This window comes from Linepithema humile, chromosome 6 (assembly GCF_040581485.1).
Source record: "Linepithema humile isolate Giens D197 chromosome 6, Lhum_UNIL_v1.0, whole genome shotgun sequence".
Classification (NCBI taxonomy): Eukaryota; Metazoa; Arthropoda; class Insecta; order Hymenoptera; family Formicidae; genus Linepithema; species Linepithema humile.
Window position 1 is genome coordinate 3,203,539 of NC_090133.1, and position 19,970 is coordinate 3,223,508.

Genomic DNA, 19,970 nt, shown 5'->3' on the forward strand with positions numbered 1-19,970 from the left:
CGCTTTTAAAGAACCAAAATTCATAAAAATATTTGCGGCTAGTTCAGTCAGATGAGTGCGTTCGGAAGTGTGAATGATTTCTGCGTTAATAACATTTAATGCTGGCTTTGAGAAAAAATTTTAGAACATTGCTAGTGAACAAAAGTTATAAAAGTATATCCACACAAACTTGCGTAATCAGCTTTAAACGGTCCAATAACACGTGGGAGTCATAAAGTCCATATCAGACTACGCATTGAAGATTGAAATTTGACCAATCGAGACAAAAGGAGCTAAAAGTTCTTCGTCCTGATTGATCAAATTTCAATCTTTAATGTGCAGTCTGATACGAGCATAACGGAGCAACTATGATTGTGCTTTTCGGTTGTGTTTATGAACACCTATCGATATATCATTAAAACGCCCACGGAGCAGTCGACATTTCGTAAATCTTGTAGTCAAAGTTATCGTTTTTTTTCATGTGGTGTTCTTCACTTGGTGCCGCTCATCGATGCAACACGTGTGACTGTGTTTTACTCGTTTGCATTTGAACGAAACGCGTTGTGATAGTTCTCACAGCGCAATTTCGGTTGCGCGTTTCAGTGAATTCTTCGATATACTTCGCGTGCGCATTGCGTAGAGCAGCGTGGTGGTTTGTAATCTAGTGCCGGACGAAGAGATCAACGATTGTGTCGTGAAAGAAAGTCAGCTGCGCCGCTAATCTCACACGGAAGGTATTCTTCTGCAGTGAAAGAACTGGCAAGAAAATGAGCCCGTTGAATAATAGAGGACCTCTTATGGGGTCCAGAGTGCCATCGGCCGGTTTGCGTTCGCTCCCACCGCCTAGATTCGGTAACAGAATCGCATCATCCGGCATGCCAATGCGGATGCCACCGCTACATCCGCTACTACCAATATCGGCGTTCGGTCTGGGTGGTTACAGAGAGCGGTTACCGCCGCCACCGCCGCCGCTTAGACCTGGTGGTGGTTTATCGCGACCTAATGGCATGCTGCCACTGTATCCTAGCGGTCATAGATCGTGCGGCATGGCACCCATTCCGCCGCCGGTCAGACCACGTGGTGTACCGCATGGACCTTTCATGCCCTGGTCTCGAAAAATGTTATCTCCGCAAATGATGCCACCTATGAGGCCCAAGTACACAGCAAGCAATGATACCAAAATAAAGGCGACGATTACTGTAAAGAAGCCCAATAAGGAAGTATGTATTTCTTATGCTAGCAGCCGTTGTTTATTACCCTGGTGAAAAAACATAATAATTTCCTAGAAAATTCTAAGAATTTTTCATAATTTTATTTTATGAAAAATTCTAAGAAAAAATTTTTTATTTATTCATATTTTTAAAACATTTTTTAGAAAATTAAAAAAAAAAAAAAAAAAAAAAAAATTATTAGTCGGGATTTTTAAGATTACGGAATCTGATGTAATAATGTTCGATAGCTGTATAGCTGCAAGCGTTATAATAATAATTATTATGAAAATTATTTTTGCCAATAATATGTTATAATTACAATTTATATTTCATAAGCGGTTTTTATATTTATTATGTATGAAATGTAATAAATTCAATATTTGTAATTATTATATATTTTTTATAGAATTTTTAAATGTATATGTATGCGAGTATGTGTTGTAATAAGGTATATTTTTCTGTATTCTATTTAGCAGAATATTTCTAAAAAAAATTTACGATTTATCAGCTTCCATATTTTGCCCTGCCTTTGAGTACATTTCATTTAACGGTACAAATTAACGCAAGTATATATTTCTATTCTATCTTTTTCATTGGATGTCAAACACAGAATAAAACATGTATTAACATGTATGTTAACGTGACATTCTATGTTCGATATCTACTAGAAAATAAATATAGAATAACACGTTTTTACATTGCTAAATGAAATGCATTCAAAGATAAGGTAGAAAAATAAAAGCTGATAAATTGTATATTTTTCAACTTGTAAAAATATTTGATATTTCTAAAGGCCTGTGTCCACGATGCAAGAAATTGGTCCAAGTTCTTGGTCCGAGAAACGTATAGCCAATTAAATTGAAGTTCTTATGGAAAAACAGCAAGAGTTGATTGGTTACACATTTCTTGAAGCAATCCAACCATTTTGGGCCAAGAACTCGAACCAATTTCTTGCATCGTGGACACGGGCTTTAATATATACAGATCTGGAAAATTGAGAAATAATGAATTTATTCATATATTTTCATATATTTTCATTTCTTTTCTGAAAAGTGTGTTAATTCATATAAAAAATCTTAAAATTTTCTGAAAAAGTTATAAAATTTTTGTAAAAAATCTGAAAATTTTTATGAAAAATTCTGAGAATATTTTTCACCAGGGTAGATTGTTTAAAATTGCTTTTTTGTATCATTGAGTTATAAGATCTGTTCTTTATAGCTGAACTGGCTGCACTAGTTCAGCTGAAAAGAACAGACCTATAATAACTTGATTATGGTAGTCTTCAAAGCAATTTTAATACTTTGATGAACACATATTTCATGCAAGTACTTTCACCTGCCATTGGTATTTTTCATTTAAAAGTCACATTTACATAATGTGACTGAGCTAACAAAATCATGCATATGTGAAAACAATTATCAAAGTGTTAAAAGCTTTATATTTGATTTTGCCTATTATGTTTATTCAGAGAAGAATTTATAAAATTGTAAATATTTTTGATAGTAATATATCTTTGTTATTATAAATTGTGATGACAAATTTGTATAAAACTATTGGTTTTTTTATAAATTTAAATTCTAGAAAGTTTTTATATTTATATTATTAGTATTTATGTTCCGACATTTAAATCTGACTGAGAAATATGATTATTTAGGTAATAGAGTTAAAAAAGCCATGGATGACAGATGAAATTCGCAACGAAATACAAAAGAAAAATAAACTGTATGCCAAAGCAAAAAAGAGTAAAATTTTAGCAGATTGGACAGAGTTTAAGGATATGCGAAACAAAGTAACCAAAATGATAAGAGAAGCTAAAAGTGATTATGTTGCAAAACATCCTGAACAGGTATTTCTTTTGTCTTTGTTGTGTCTGTAACAAATTTTAATCGTTACAAATTTTTAAATACTTTCAGAAAAAATCCATTATATTATTGTAGATAAATTTATTCTCTTTTTACTAACTTGGCCATTTTGCATGATAATTTTATATCTGCTATCGCTTGATGCTGCTTTTCGTTTTTTATTTATTCTTTATCTAAATCTTCTGATGAATTTATTTATTATTATTTTAAAATGTAGGTAGTTATAAATATACATGTGTATGTGCATATGCATAATAATTTTATATGTGTACAAACAAATCATCACATAAATGAGATTAATTTATGCAATAGTAATTCTTTATCCGAACAATAAAGCTCGTTTTAATTAAAAAAAAAAAAAAAAACTTCAAGTTATAAATTGGTACAGTAATAGTCTATTTTTAAATATTTTATTCTGGGAATAAAAGCACCAATTAATTTTTCTAAGAAATTTAAATTAAGTGGAGATTGTAATTTTTCTAATATTTTATTGGATATAAACAATTTCTCTATTGACATTAAATATGATGATAATAAACTAATTAAATGATGTAATGCTTAATCTGTAAGAGCAGTATGGGTTAACGCTTTTAGTGTACCAGCTGCATTTCTAGAGGAGTCATGAAATGTTTACCATGCATTTTAAAATTTGATTTTTTCAACACAACACAAAGTTTGTATACTATATATATTGTTTGCTCTCGATGACGGATGAAAGGTGTACAATATAAATTGATAAGACAAAACACCGAAACAAGTTGATAAAAAAAATCTATAATTACGAAATACTAAATTGATTTTAAAGATATGATAGTATATGATGAAAAGCCGACCTTGTTCCATTTGACAATGATAGATTACTTTGGTTTTACAGGACACCGAAACAAATTCAAATAAATCCGAGGGTGTTCAGAAAAATACTGAACAATCAAAATCACCAGATCAAACGGAGGAGACGCAGCCTTCCAGCGAACAGACACAGTCTTAAAGCTTTAGGCTACTCCTCCTATAAGAATTATACAATTTAAATGACAGCAGAAGCATTCTGTTTTCAAACTTCAGAACGATTTACTTCTTATGTTTTTATACTATTAAGTAAATTCTCAAGTCCTATAACATCTTAACTGTGACATTATCCTTCCTCTTTGTCTTCCTTTTTTTTCATTAATTTTGCAATATTATATTCATGCAATACCTTTTGTATCATTTATATCATAAGTGTCTGTTATTTAAAACTATACTGATGAAGATAATTTTGAAAAAAGCAGCATCTATTAGCTAGAACAATGATTGTTTAGTACTTTAGGTGAACCAAAGTAGAATTGATGATTTGTTAAATCTTTTTTTTATATCTTTTTTATGTGAAAAACATGTATACTCCAATAATGTATAGTTCGTTACATAAACTTGTGTAATATGATTGTCTGAATTAGCTGTAATCCATTTTCATCCGATTTGAAAGACTGATTTGACCAGGCTGTTAATGGATAAACTTTTTTGGAAATCTCTTAGGATTTATAGCCAGTATACAGTGCTGCAAGCCATAATATACTTAGAAATACTAATGAAATTCTGATATCTAAACAGTGGCATAAAAATAGATGAAGACCTTATTGTAATTAATATGTAAAATGTTTACATATATAAAATGTTAATTTACATATGTAAAATGTCAAAAGAAAGTCTAAAGTAGCTTGTGGCTCTGTTAGATTAATAGCACTTTTACATATAATTATGACTATATGTGTCACATCTATGATATTCTTGTTTATTTCATGACTTTCAGGAGACATAGAGCAATATAAAAAAGAAAAACAAATTTGTAATTCAAATGCATATTGTAAGAATAAATCATATTTCTGTAAATTCTAAATCTGGTGTGTTTCCCATCATTCTATCATTATGAAACACTGAGAGAAGATTGATTTCATGTGTTAAAACAATCGTTCTGAAATATGAAAATAATCTTTTGTGATTTTTGCAATGATTTATGTTTGAATATTGATTAAGTAGCCATTAACGCATACTTATGCATAAGTCATACTGATATAAAATTGTAAATAGAAATGCGTTAACATTGTTGACGTTTGTAGCATAGAGAAACATATTATGACTGTACAAGCTTTATTTTACAATTATGTACTCGTATGAAACGATTAAGCTCTCACAATTAACGCACTACGTACCACGCAAACGGTACAAATGTATGCTTGTGTTACATTGCTTGTATGCTATGTAAAAATGGTTAATTAATATTTCAACAAAACATGCGCAAATTTGCATATTTATCTAAATTTATCTGAAAAAGGAGGAAACAGCATTGAAAGGAAGATGCTATACGTCAGAGATTGAATTTCTGAATACCCTGGGCACATAACTCCAACTGTTTTGTACAATAATTATTTATTACTTGATAAGAAGATAATTGTAATAGATGCATAGTGTGTGCACGAGATCACGGTACCTGCTTATCGAAGATATGAAAAACTTATTAAACAAATTAGAAAAATTTTATAATAAAACTTGAAACCTAGAATTGACAAGTAACAAAATAAACCTGACAATTTATGTGATTGTACGCCGCGAGCAAATAAGTTTGTACCAAGATCTTCGTGATTTATGAAAACAATTTAAGTACCGATTTTTAGGCTCATCAATATCCGATTGACGAAGAGCCGTATGATCAGAGAGACGAAAACTCTGTAAGTACCGACGAGGAGACGTCTTATTGTTGCGAAATATGCGACAGGGATTTTCCAACCGGTGATGCTCTCTCCGAACATAATAGCACGCATGTAACGTGCGGCATTGATGGATGCACGTTTACGGCGTATTCCCAGCTCGTTGACAAGCACATCAATATGCAACATCTTACTGGTTTGTATCAAAGGATGAAAGATTTGTCGACGCCGGAAGATATCGAGAAATGGATAATCGAGCGTAAGAAGTAAGTTGTATCGATTGATACATCGTGCATTAATAAAGAATACAAGTGCGAAAAATATACATTTATTGAATGTTACAACAGGAAGTACCCCACTGAGGCTAACATAAATTTGCGTAAGGCGGAAGAGTTAGAAAAGTCGCAAAGAGGAGAGGTGATCAAGCAGAGATCTTCTAATGTACAAATGAAATCAAAGATTGCACATAAGCGTGAGAAAAAACGCCGCAAACGCCTTACACGTGCTGCACGCGACGCCAAGAATATCGATTGTACTTGTACAGATGAAACGTACAGAGGCATACGTCCTTTTCGTGGAATTAGTAAGTTATCAGAATGTATTGATAAATTATAGCGGAGATAATTCCGCTTATTAAAATATAGAAACTGATATTTTAATTATATATAATTAATTTAATTATAATACTTATAAAATTAATTTCTATTAATCAATAGAAATCTAAATTCTTATTTTATTACATTTTGTGTAAAATATTAAGATAAAATTGATTTTCTGCTACAATTATTATTTATATTCCAGTTTCGGATGAAGAAAATGATGAGGAGTGCTCAGACAATGAAACGATGCAAACAAATTTGTCTGAAAAGATTACTGGTTATATTTCAGACGAGGATGATATACCACAAGCATCTGAGACACTGAAACAATGCGACGCTAATTTGCCTAGCACTAGTGCGCCTGTATTATCTACTTTAGTAGCAGATTACAAATCTGGAAGTGAATCAGATGACGGTAAATATGCAGGCATTAATACTTATTAATATACTTGGATATATCTCTTGTCTATTTATCATTTATATTTTTTAATACACGTGGATATCTCAAAACGTGTATATAATTAACATTTGCAAGTTGTTTAACCTCTTGAATATTCATATATGAATTTTTTAATGTATACTAACTTTATTTTTATATGCAGGTCCAGAAGAAGTGCCGGTGAAAAAAATAAAAATGAAGGACCCTCGAGATGATAAAATAACAGAAAATATAGTTCCTAAAACAATTTCTAGTCAAGTTTGCGAAAAAAGTTCTGATAGAAAATTGCGCACAGATGCAGATAATAGATCGAATAAAAAAGTCGCTGCTAAACACGACAAACAAAAGCAAGAAATAAATCAAGCAGCGATTAACAATAAAAATGAGAGGATTTTTCATAAATATCATAACAAATTATTAGAAAAATTGCTCGCGCGTGATATACAACACGAAAGAAATGTAATTTGCCAATGTATGAAATATATCATACAAAACAATTTTTTCGACTCGAATTGATCTGAAATAATGATAATAATTTTGAAAAATAATGTTCCTGAAATAGAATAATTATGAGAAGTTGTTGTTTGAGAAAATCTCTTGTTAATTATAAATATATAATCGCGTTGACTACCTCATTTTAAATACAAGGTACGATGTATCATCTTTAGAATTTTTTAAATACACAGACGTAAAAAACCTTATAGTTATAAAAAGTTATGATGTTATATTATGTGCTATTTTTGATAATTTAGAAGGCGAAATGTTTGTTTATTAATAAAGCATATTTTAATTATAAACATGTTAACTGCCTATATTTGGTTCAGATTTTATACATAACTTATGTAAGTTAAATAACGCATAAGAATCTGAGAAAAAACATGCGAAAAAAAGAGATCACTTGTATAAAATTACATCGATTACATCTTTAAAGAATGTCTCTTTTTCTTTTTTGTACGTTTTTGATCAGGTTCTTGTATATTATCACTTTCTGTCGGTCTCTTTTCACCAGTCTTAACAGAGATAAGACTTTTACTGTGCTTGCCTGACAACGCACTGGTCCATTCCACTTCCGACCCCTTAATAGCGTACTGCCCCAAATTTTCATTCTTCAGTTTCTCTAATTCCGCTTTCTGTTTCACCTTCAGTTCCTGCAATATATATGTATATGATGTTATTTCAGCGTCACAGGACTGCAAACTTTTCTGGGAATAATCAAAACACGAACCTTTGCCGCGGTTTCCAATTCTTCGCGTAAATTCTGTCCGCCTAAAGGATCCACTTTCACGTCTTCGGCGATCAATTCTTTGGTCAACATAGTACTCTCGACGTATTTTTCCGCAACGTTGTTGAAATATTGGGTCGATTTGCGTATTATACGATTTAACAAACCGAGTAACTGCGGATGTGGTAGATTTAATTCTTCCGCCAGCTTGTCGACGGTTTTATGTTGCAAGCCCAAGCCGAGTAGAATCGCCTAAAAATATTTACATAATGTTATGCTATAGCTTCAAATGTGACATAAACAATTCAAAATATTTTACCGATTGTGCTGCTGAGAAATGAGTGTCTCCCATCATGTTTAAGAAATACAGGCGTGCCAACGACGGTAATAAATCCATAATCAAATGATAATCTGCCATGTTGTTGCTATACATTTGTAAACGTTTTAGGTCGTACGACGTAAAATAAACGTTCAATGCTTCCTTGCTCAATACTGAAACGAAGGTTTATTTATAATGCTTGAATCTTTCGCAAACGTTAATCAAGCAAATCTTAATTAAAATAGATTTTACAGCACACGAGTAAAAAAAATCAGTTTTCTTAATAAATTAATAATATAGTTACACTTACTGACAGGTTTCAAAGACACCGTCTTGTTAACTAGCACACTCAATGCGAGTGACGCGGGATACGCGTTAAACGAAAAAGAGAGCAGATTTAAGAATCGTCTGCGGAAATCGCTCCAGTAAGCCGGCAACCACTTATCGTTATCTTGCTCCGCATTAATTTTGCAAAGCATTATGCAAGAATGCTCTCCCGTTATATCATTCGCGGTTTGTCTAAAAAATAATGTGTCAAAAATTAGTTAATTTTTACGCCGATTCACAAGATATCTTTTGCTGGTACGCGTACCTTAAATATACAGGAACGAAATTGGCCCGCTTCCAAAATTTCAACAGCTGTTCAGTAACTCCGAAAGACACACCGACGTAATCCAAGTGCTCTGGACGTCTCTCGTTCAATTTTAACAAGAGCGGCGGTAGCGAACTCCGAGGTTCTGTAAATGATAAATAGAGCAAATATTAAACATTGCTTAAATCGTGTTAAAAAATGTTTTTAGAGTAAAGTTTTATTAGCAGTTTTATTAGTAAAATAAACTCTACGTATTTGCGTAAAATAGATTACCAATAGTTTCTTCTAATAAACCGACTGCTTCGTCAGGAACATTTTTTATTTCGGTAACTGGCTCTTGTGCGACGTCTTCGTTGATATTAGGTATTTTCATCTCGTAGTACTGCTTCAATAATTGCAGTGCACGACTACCGTATCCCATCTGCAATCATTAGGTTCTTGTTCAGTAAAATTGGATAATTTAAAAAAAAATGTATTGACAGATTGAGAAGGAATATGTACCCCGTGGTAGTCGGGATGCGTGGCAATCCGAACGATACGCGCGCCAGATAATGCTGGAAAATCTTCATCTTGGTATTGCTGAGCAATCGTCCACGGTATTAGATCGCCAGCCGCTCTACGACCCCGCGTGAGACCTTCGTTTATGCTAGTTTTGCTAACTTCGCCTTCTAAGCAGACCTATGTGTTAAAAAGAAATTTGTTAGACTTCTATATAGAATAAATAATTTAGTTACCAAAAGTTATAAAAGAATTTGCTAGACAAATCATGAATTTGTTTGGGCATGCCATTTTTCTTCCGGCATAGTTCGATAGATTTCATTATTGTACTTACTTGAAGAACAACTAATATTTCAGGTAAAGTCTTCTTATTGGAATCTACGGGCCCCAAGAGACAGAATAGATGATGCGCAGGAGCATCAGACATCATTTGCAAATCGTTAGGAGTATTCTAAAATATATAATCAATAAGTTATTAATATTAAAATATTTTATAAAAATAAAATACAAAATGCAATCCAAAAATAACGCATGCATTCTTCCTGTGATTTTTGCTTGGTTTTCACGCATAAATTTTGGATTGCACCACATGCATATTTTCATATTAAAAAAAAAGAGAATACAATATTTACTTTATAATGTGATGCAACATACAAAGAGACCAGCCTCTGTAAGAACAACTCAGAAGCTTTGTGGTAGGAGAACAAAGTATCCCTGTGAAAAATCAAAACATGTATAAACTTGATAAATTATAGACTTGAAAGATGCGTTCAATCGTTACTCAAAAATACCTGTTTATGTAATATAATTGACAAATATCGGGAGGAGGACATCCAGACAGAACAGGTGCATGTGTCGTAACATCTAGGCAAAGCAAGTCGCACAACCATCGTTCAACAGAGTCACCAGGCTTGTAACGTATCGATTCATCGAGAGTCATCTCGTGCAGCTGCCTTCCGATAAGAGTTTTTTCATTCTGCTCCTTTTCGCTTTTTCCATTGTGACTATTTGACCCAGCGGTTTGCGTTCTCAATTGATGCAGCAATTTGAGCGACAAAGACCGACCCGTGCCTTCGTATCTTTAAATGTTAACGAAAATTATTACATAATTTTATTATTATCCCAAAAAAACTTTTCAAGTTAAATGCTTTACCCGTTTATGGTTGATGCGAGAAATATTAGATAAGGTCCAAGCATGGCTTTTACATAAGGCAAAGGAATCGCTGCCGCTTCATCGATCACAAGTAGCTCCGCTTGATTCAATTTGTGAGTGTCCGTTGGATGTATATACTATGCAAAAAGTAAAAAAGATTATGCGTTATTAATTTATAATTTATAACGGTAAGTGTCTAGATATTTATAGAATTTTATATATTTTTTCTTATATTTTGAATTGTTTATAAAATTTTTGACAAAGTTACACACCTGAATCGTTTGGCGGTGATCTCGAAATACATTTACGCGGACAGTGGCTTTGTTGAACTCTGGATTAGTGGATTGCACTAAACCATAATCAAGATGTTCCTGATATCCCAACGCATCAAATCCTATCGATATACATAGTTTATACATGTTGGAAATGTTTCACATTTAAGCGATAATTATCAAACGAACTATTTTATTTACCTTTGAAGACAAATTCAAAGAGAGTGTTCAAGTTCTCCGGACTGGGGCTCGAGATGTATATATTAGAGTATCCGAAAGTAATAGCTCCGGCAATGGCAAGTCCCAATGCAGCGGATTTACCGCGTCCTCTAGCTGCGGTCAGCGACACGGTGGATCTCAAAGTTTTTTCGGAAATACACTCGATAAATTTGAGAACTGCCTTCGCCTGAAAATATATTAAAATTTTAATTGTAATCTTGTATTGAACAATTCTCAGCAATTGAATCGTCCAATAAATTACCTGGTCAACCGTCTTGCAACAATTAATTAATGAGGATACGTGTTGAGTGTCTTGCAGACTCTCCTTTAAAACATCTAAACTCGATTGTTCCTCTGAAACATCTGATTTATGCACAGGTTCTATCCTCAGATTGTGAGAAGATAAAGGTAATACATTCAGTTGATCGTCAACAACCAAACATCGAGTACAGGAAGCCAGAGATAGCAAGAATCTCTCGTTAAATCGGCATATTACATCCTATATTGATAAAATGAGTAGTGTTATAGTATCGCACATTGTAACAAATCCATTTACAAAATAGCATATTCATACTTTATGAGCTTCCGTGCGAAATCTCTGATGGACATCCATGTTCAGTGTATACAATTGCTTTAAAGAGTTCATAGATTGCAGCAAAAGTACAATGACTCCACCACCCTCGACTGTTTCAACGGTACGTGCCAATAAATTTGGCGTAATTGCTTCAAAATCCTGAAATTATAAAATATAATATTAGGCCAAGGTTAATCAATATGTTAGGAAAAGCAAAATGTATACACACCTGTAATATACACATGCCATACGTGTTACCTAATATTTTATGTGTTTCATTATAATAACAATAGCGAATGTTAGTTGATATAACAAACAATTCAAATGGATCATCCTCGTTAACGTCTAATTTGCCTGATTTGATTTTTTTCTGCAAAGACTTCATTCGTTTCTTTCTGTGACTACTAAAACCCAAATCCTTTTTGTAACACCACAACACAGAAGGTCTAGCCTTTACAACTGTCTTGGACAACATGTGGTGCAATAATACAACCTGAAAGAAATAGTTTTTTTACAACTAATATAAAGTGAATTTATAAAAGAAGTGAAAATATATAACTATATATTAATATATAGACTGTAATAATACAATTTGCATATAATAATTAACAACTTAATTAATGTACAAGCTGTTTTAACAAGCCAGAATGTTTTTTAATTGCAGTAATTGCTATTTTGTTAATTGCAATAACTGCAATGGTAAGAGCATAAATCAACGTTATAAATAAATATCTAAAAATTATTCTGTTAATTAATTTTCGAATTTATTTTACATACAATATTTACATATGAACATTTTCAGACAAATACTTACTTGATCTCTCGCTTTCTCGCCGACGACGATAAACATCGTTCTGTGTCCCAAAGTGACACCATTTTCTATCAAAACTCTTATGCGGTTGTCTATCTTTTTGCGAACCATTTTACTAAAAATATTATTTATATATTTTTAATATTGATAAACTTATTTAACCTCAAAATCTCAGCCACGCGCAAGCAAACACATGTGAGTTCCGCGCTGCTCCGTGCTTCGGCTAGCTTCAGATACCATCAGACATTAGAAAAGAGCAGACATACTATTTCTGTCTCCTTTCTTATGCTTCATTTTAAAGTCATCACACGTAAAAAAGTGTAGTAGTAAACGTAAAGCAAATCGACCAATCACAGCGAGCAGTAATGCAAATCACTGAAGAGACCACTTAGGTCGTACTCTCAGTTGGTTTCTGAACGGCGTTAGTTGGTTTGTGTGTGTGTGGGTGCTCTCGGGTGTAGTTTTTGAACGCAACCAAATGATGGGAAAATGTAGGTTATAATACCACTCGGTACGTGATATACGCGATGAAGCGGATTGATAAACAATACACGATGTAGTTTCGAGAATGAATAAAAAGAAATTGAAATATACGATTAAGTTAGACGATTATTTTTGACGTGTTAATATCGACAAAAAAGAATATTCCGGTTAAAGCAGTTTTCGGTTCGCTTCTCTCACATTTTGTAGCTTTTATTTATTCGCAGTCTCGAATTGTTAATTTTGAATCATGTATTAAAGAGTTCTTTACTGTAAAATTCATCTTTATAATTTCTATGTAACTTTATAATTATTCTCGTGAAGAAATACAATGATTCGAGAAGTTCTGTTCACTTTGTAAGTAATTACAATTGATGGATTATGTGTTCTAATATTTTAAATCATGTTATTAATTTTTATTATGTATTAATATGTACGGGAAGCTAACATTTGAAGCTCACTCTTCAATACGAAAAATGGTAGAAAAGATTCCACTGCGGAAGACCATCGCTCGATTGGATTTCCCAGCGATTATAAGTTTCGGCAATCCCCTGTTGGATATTTATGTGGTATTGAAGAATGATGAGTTACTTAAGAAGCACAATCTTACAGTGGACGGTGAGACTGAGCTATCCGAAAAGAAAATGCAGGAGTTAATCGCCGATTTACCACCAGAGTTAGTGAATATAATTGCTTAAATATAAGTTTGTATTATAAAATCTGACTTTATAAAAAGCTTTTGATTTGTAGTACTTTGTGTGTGTCTAGAATATGTTTAATATTCTTTTTGTTGAGAAAATTCTTTGTTTATATAATGATATGGTATAATCAATCAAATTGTAAAAAAGTATTATTTATATAATTTATTTATATAATTTATTTATATAATTTATTTATAGAAATTTAATGGACTTTTATGTATAAAAAATCACATATAAACATGTTATGCAGAAAATATATAGTGCAAGCATCAATACCCTAAGCTTTTATTTGTATTATATTTATTTACAAAGTAATATATATGTATAATGTGAAAGTTATATTGAGTAAATATATTATTTAATAATTTCATAATCTTTTTATCAAAGTTATTTAAGAAAATGATAAATTTTAATAACGATAATTGAATAAATAGGTTACTAGATCAATACAACCACTAATGCTTGTATTTAACAATTCTGATTTGATAATTATACAAACGTTTTGGTCGTTTTATTCAACCAATTTTAGTGTTTAAATCTTTTAAATATGAGAAATTTTTATGCTTTTTAGAACAGAACAAAATACATATCCTGGAGGATCTGCACAGAACACAATGAGAATTTTGCAATGGCTTTGCGACGAAACTCGTGAATTTCAAGTCGGTACTTTTTATGGTGGTCTTGGAAATGATCATAAAGGTTCAGTTTTAGAGAAATTAGTTCGACTTGCTGGAGTGGATGTAAAGTACGTAATTGTATCATATGCACAAAAAGCATTATTGCAGAATAAGATAAATTTAATTTATAATATTTTGGATATTTTAGATATGCCGTGCATCCAACTCTACCTACTGGATTATGCGTTGCGCTAGTGCATGATACATCCCGTAGTCTTGTTGCAAATTTAGGTGCAGCTAATGTATATACACTAGACGACCTGAAGAAGACCAATTTGCAATTGGATACTGTAAAGATAATTTACATTGAAGGATATTTTATAACGCATAGCTTAGATGTAGCTCAGGAATTGGTCAAGCAAGCGCGGGAGAAGAATATTATTATAGCATTTAATCTTAGTGGTTTATATATATTCCAGGTATGTATTAAACAATGTAAAAATTATGTATTATATAAAAAATAGCACGTGTTAGCTATAGTAATGTCAATATATAACTTTTTTTTAAATTTATGATTTAAATAGTGAATACATTATTAATTCATGTGATTTTGTTTTATTTTTGAAGGATCATCATGCAGCAATCTGTGAAATGGTCGGCAACGCCAAAATCGTGTTCGGTAACGCGAGGGAAATGATCGCGTTAGCACAAGCGTTGAACGTGAAATACAACGATGTCACTGATATACCCTTTTTACTGAACAGTTTAAAAAGGATCACAGTCGACATTTCTAGCGCTAATAGCAAGGATTGGTTAGCCGAAGACGGTATATTTATTATGACGCGCGGTGGATCTGCACCGGCGATTATCGTGTGGGGCAAAGGACAGTCCGTTCAGGTTTGTTTTAATCGAGACAATATATAAACGCGTGCGATAAAAAAAATGGATTCTTTCATATATATTTATTTTATTCAGGTGACGCCTATTACGCCGAAAGCACCTATTATGGATACAACGGGTGCTGGAGATGCTTTAGTAGCTGGCTTCTTAGCTGGTGTTTTGGCTCACTGGGATCCAAAGAGTTGCTTGGAATTGGGATGCAAAGTCGCGTCTTACATGATAACCAGACTCGGCGTTACGCTACCTAACAATGTACCTTCTGACTTACTGACATAACGATACGATTTCTTTAGGAAAATTAATGACTAATCGTTACCTGATGTATTCGTAATCGCATAGTTATTTATTGCATCAAAGTTTATTAGCGAATTATCAATTGTTAGAGTGAGAATTAGCATTCCTCATTGATGTTACATTCACGTTGCATTAGATATTTATTTGAACGAATTATATGAAATATTTATGCCGCGTGCGTCCGTTATGTAAAATATAATATAATATTCATGAAAGTTTTATTTATTAAAGATTATTGTCATGTGACTTGTATCATTAGATTGTGTATTTATAAATGCAACGCTTTTATTGTTATCGATGCACAGTGAAAGATAGATATTAGAGATTCTTCTCCATGATCGTTGCTACAGATCTGTAGTTTAATTGTCCAATGTTGCAATGTGCTAAAAACAAAGTTTGTAACTAACAATGATATCGGTTTTCCTTTCTATTTTTTTATGATGTAAAATGTGTCGATATGTAGTTCATATATAGATTGTATATATATATATATATATATATATATATATATATAATATATATATATATATATTATATATATATATTATATATATATATATAAAAAAAGAAAATGTTTTGGAATATTAGTGATCGTTTCATCATGATCCTTCATTGTATAGAAGGCATTCCTGTTCCTGTGTGTACATACGTACTTAACTATATTTTTTAATTTGTTAATTAACATGTGCATAATAAAATAAATAAATTTTTATTACTTTTATTTAAATTTTTCTTTAATATGATATTTTATGATTGTCTAAATGATAGTGCGGTGATTTTCAAAGTGTGCACCGCGGCGCCCCGGGGTACCGCGGGATATTCGAAAATTTTAATAATTTCAGGCAGTGTTATAACTATAACCAGAGAGAAAACTGAGAGTGGACATGCTTGCATTTTACGTGTTTCTGTGGGCTAGCGCCTCTATGTGCACAAAACGTGCACATTGAACTACGTAGCCAATGTCCACGAATCCCGTAGGTAATGTCCACGATCTTTTGGGTCTTTTCCGTGCTACGTCCACGACTTTTTGGGCGGTATTCATAGTCCGTTCTTATATTCAAAATCGTCTTAAGCACGGACTTATATTCGCTCTCTTCGTCACACATAGATTGTGTCTGACGAAGAGAGCGAATATAAGTTTATACTTAAATTTTGGTTCCGATATGTGCTATATCTACAAGTTCGGTAATGCATACTTGTAAAACATGATTACGTATATCAGAGCTCGGCGTTAGTTGCAAATTTCAGCTTGATTCTTGAGACGACGCCTTCCGCTGTCCCACTACCACGCGGCCGCTGGCCAAGATCTATAGAGAGAAGGTTACCTCCATAGACTTATATAAATAGACCCAGCGTTCTGTGAGAGGAGTTGTCCGCGTCTTCTAAAGGACAGAATGATACGCAGTAAGGTGCTGTCTCCGTCACTTGCTGGTCTGGAGGAGGAACGTCGACAACGTTGAGGGGAATTAAAAGGCGCGCGTACCGCATTTATACATGCGGTACGCGCGCCTTTTAATTCCCCTCAACGTTGTCGACGTTCCCCCTCCAGACCAGCAAGTGACGGAGACAGCACCTTACTGCGTATCATTCTGTCCTTTAGAAGACGCGGACAACTCCTCTCACAGAACGCTGGGTCTATTTATATAAGTCTATGGTTACCTCATGCGCAAAGAGGGACGAGCGGCAAGAGGGGCAAATGCAGAGAGGGGCGAGCGGCAAGAGGGGCAATGATGATCTCATCGTCGAACAGAAGCTATCTCATCTCAGACAGTTACTGTTTGTCGATGAGATTATCATGCTCTCCCCTTTCTTCATCGCCCCTCGCCGACAAGCTGTTTCTAGCTCCCCCCTTACTTTATCGTCCCTCGCCCTCAACCGGTTTTACTGAGGTAACCTTCTCTCTATAGATCTTGGTTCGAAACAGGCTGTAAAATATATGTACGCGCCGCTAGTGTACGGCCTAGTAAAAACGTCGTACGAAAAACGGCAGCTTGGCCCCTCTCATGGCCGCGCGCGCGCGCGCGCGCGGTTTATGCTTCGGTCTTAATCTTAATCTTAAGAGTTGATAACGTAGAATGCCATAAGGGCGTTTATACTTCCCTAGTCTTAATCTTAGTCTTAATCTTAATCTTGGAAAGATCCCATCTTTTAACTTTAGTCCCTAATGTCCTAAGGCCGGGCCAATGAGGTAAATCTGACGTCCGACGCAGCACGAAACCGCGCGAAATAATGGTTTTCGATCCGTGTATATTTAAAAAATTGTTCCTGATCGTATTCAATATTCAGCATATCTTTCATTAAAGAAAAGAAATGACCAGTTTCGTGTCTTTTTCGATTCAGTGGCCGAACAGCGTATCTCCGTGGTTTTCTTTTATTTTTTTTTTAATTTCTTAATAATACACATGCTGCATAGGCACTTGATAACAAAAGTGCCATTCCAAACATTAAAGTTTTTTGCCGCTGACGATTCATTTTAACATTCACTATAATTTGCAGCACCGGGATCTATTACAATTTGTGGTTAGGTTAGGTTAGGTTTTGTTACATTTGCACATGCGTAGTCCGAATTTCCAGGGAAGCATAAACGAGTCCTTAAGATTAAGTTAAGACCACAGACTTCTATATATTACTAGACTGCTAACTTCCCAAATTTCGCTTATGTGCTATGGCCCCAAAAAGCATGTGTTAAAGTGTCTCATTGTGCACATGCGCAGAAGCAAAAAGATATATATAGTCAATATATTCTCCATAATACGGTTCTTCTAACCTATAATTCTAATCTTTTTACATGAGAAAAGTGATCCGCGATACGTGATAAAAACGTCATAAAAAGAAGTCAACAATGCCATTTAAATGTGCTGTTTTAAATTGCAAAAGCACAGCAGCATACAGAAAGAAAAATGACAAAATCTCTTTCTTTAAGTAAGTATTATTTAATAAAAATATGTGGTAGAATTATATTGTCGTGACACTGCTGTTTTTTGATCATTAAAAGAAATTCTAAATATATTTAGTATCAATGTTAATAAATTGTTAAATAATTTAGATTTCCTATAAGTATACCTTATTTATTGGAACAATGGATAATAGCAATTAATAGAACAAATTGGATACCAACATCATCAAGCCGTATTTGCCAATTTCATTTTACTGATAGTGATTTTGCAAATACATCAAAAGTGAGAAGATTAAAAGCAGATATTATACCCACTCAAAATTTATATGATCAAAGTTCTGATAAAGATTCAAGTAAGTATATCAACAATTGCACATATAAAAATCAGAAAATTATTTAATATATGAATTTTATTTTGATTTATCTAGATTCAAATGAATGTAATAGCGAGAATTTGGATGTCCAAACTTTAAGTGAAACAGATATTACTGCACAATATGATACTGCTGATACAACATACAATACGATACAGCTAGGTACAAAAATAATAAATTATAATATATATTATATAAAAATCAGAAAATTATTTAATATATGAATTTTATTTTGATTTATTTTGTAATAATTTTATATTTTTATATGTAATTAATTAAAATAATATAAAAATAAAATATAAATGTAAAATGTGTGTATTTTTTATTTATCCTTAAAATATTTTATATACATATATCAATCATTTTATAATATCATTTAATAAAAATATTAAAAATAATATATTTTATATACAAAAACATTAAACATTAAAAATAATATTTCTTATATACAATTTTAGTGTTATACATTAGTATTTTTATATAAAATGTTTTGCATACTACACATTTTATAAAGCTTGATTCATTTAAATTAACTTAGCTTAATAATATTATTTAATAATATTATTATTTTTTTAATAGATTTCTGTTTTTTGGACGAGATATTAGTTAATTGTATTATGTATGTGTGTTTATATGTGAATGTGTAGCATGTAGGGACATACATCACAAAGCGCATGCGCAGAAAGGAATACTTTATGTATCGTTTCGTACATAAGAAATGAAGACGCCTTATACATAAGGAGTTAGCAGTCTAGTAATATATAGAAGTCTGTGGTTAAGACTAAGACTAATAGCGTTTTCGATTATACAGGATTTGAACGACCCAGGGTTGGTTAATGACGTCATTGCAACCTCTCCACCAATGAAAGACTTGCATTTATAGTAAAATAGTGATTGATCAACCCTGGGTCGTTCAAATCCTGTATAATCGAAAACGCTATAAGATTAAGATTAAGACCGAAGCATAAACCAGCCATCAGGTTTCTCTCTGGTGTTAGTATCGCAAGATCTTTTTTTATAGTCAATTTCTACACTTTTTATCAATATACTAAAAGATTTTAAGATTGACGATACAAGTTTCAAAGTTGGCTATTCTGAAAAAGTGTCCCTAATTAAGATACTAATGTAGCTTTCTGATTGGTTTGCTATCTTTCTGATAGCATCTTAAAGTCCGCATCGGACTACGCATTGAAGATTGAAGATTAAAGATTGAAATTTGACCAATCGAAACAAAAGGAGCTAAAAGTTCTTTGTCCTGATTGGTCAAATTTCAGTCT

General features: G+C 32.7%; 3 protein-coding genes across 4 annotated transcripts; 2 read left to right on the forward strand and 1 right to left on the reverse strand.

The window, feature by feature from the left end:
- The first annotated feature begins 314 nt into the window (after positions 1-314).
- Nufip (nuclear FMR1 interacting protein 1) lies at positions 315-7,568 on the forward strand. Of its 2 annotated transcripts, XM_012364264.2 has the most exons (6): positions 338-1,199; positions 2,845-3,036; positions 5,701-5,999; positions 6,081-6,316; positions 6,535-6,747; positions 6,935-7,568. In XM_012364264.2, the coding sequence occupies exons 1-6, from the start codon at positions 747-749 to the stop codon at positions 7,285-7,287; spliced, it is 1,746 nt and encodes a 581-aa protein (XP_012219687.2). In that variant the 5' UTR covers positions 338-746; the 3' UTR covers positions 7,288-7,568. The 2 variants fall into 2 exon arrangements, with proteins under 2 accessions (XP_067212769.1, XP_012219687.2); XM_067356668.1 differs by lacking the exon at positions 2,845-3,036 and having other exon boundaries at positions 315-1,199.
- Positions 6,046-12,666, reverse strand: l(1)G0020 (RNA cytidine acetyltransferase l(1)G0020). Its single transcript, XM_012364263.2, has 17 exons — positions 12,435-12,666; positions 11,850-12,113; positions 11,621-11,779; positions 11,309-11,545; positions 11,029-11,233; positions 10,828-10,949; positions 10,556-10,692; positions 10,194-10,481; positions 10,035-10,116; positions 9,737-9,853; positions 9,406-9,582; positions 9,178-9,325; positions 8,905-9,049; positions 8,623-8,831; positions 8,313-8,485; positions 7,997-8,245; positions 6,046-7,919 (listed from the first exon to the last, which is right to left on the reverse strand). The coding sequence occupies exons 1-17, from the start codon at positions 12,540-12,542 to the stop codon at positions 7,689-7,691; spliced, it is 3,051 nt and encodes a 1,016-aa protein (XP_012219686.1). The 5' UTR covers positions 12,543-12,666; the 3' UTR covers positions 6,046-7,688.
- A 213-nt stretch (positions 12,667-12,879) lies between these two features.
- LOC105670602 (uncharacterized) lies at positions 12,880-16,144 on the forward strand. The gene is made up of 6 exons (XM_012364206.2): positions 12,880-13,268; positions 13,355-13,587; positions 14,184-14,357; positions 14,438-14,708; positions 14,857-15,126; positions 15,205-16,144. The coding sequence occupies exons 2-6, from the start codon at positions 13,388-13,390 to the stop codon at positions 15,403-15,405; spliced, it is 1,116 nt and encodes a 371-aa protein (XP_012219629.1). The 5' UTR covers positions 12,880-13,268; positions 13,355-13,387; the 3' UTR covers positions 15,406-16,144.
- The last annotated feature ends 3,826 nt before the right edge of the window (positions 16,145-19,970 follow it).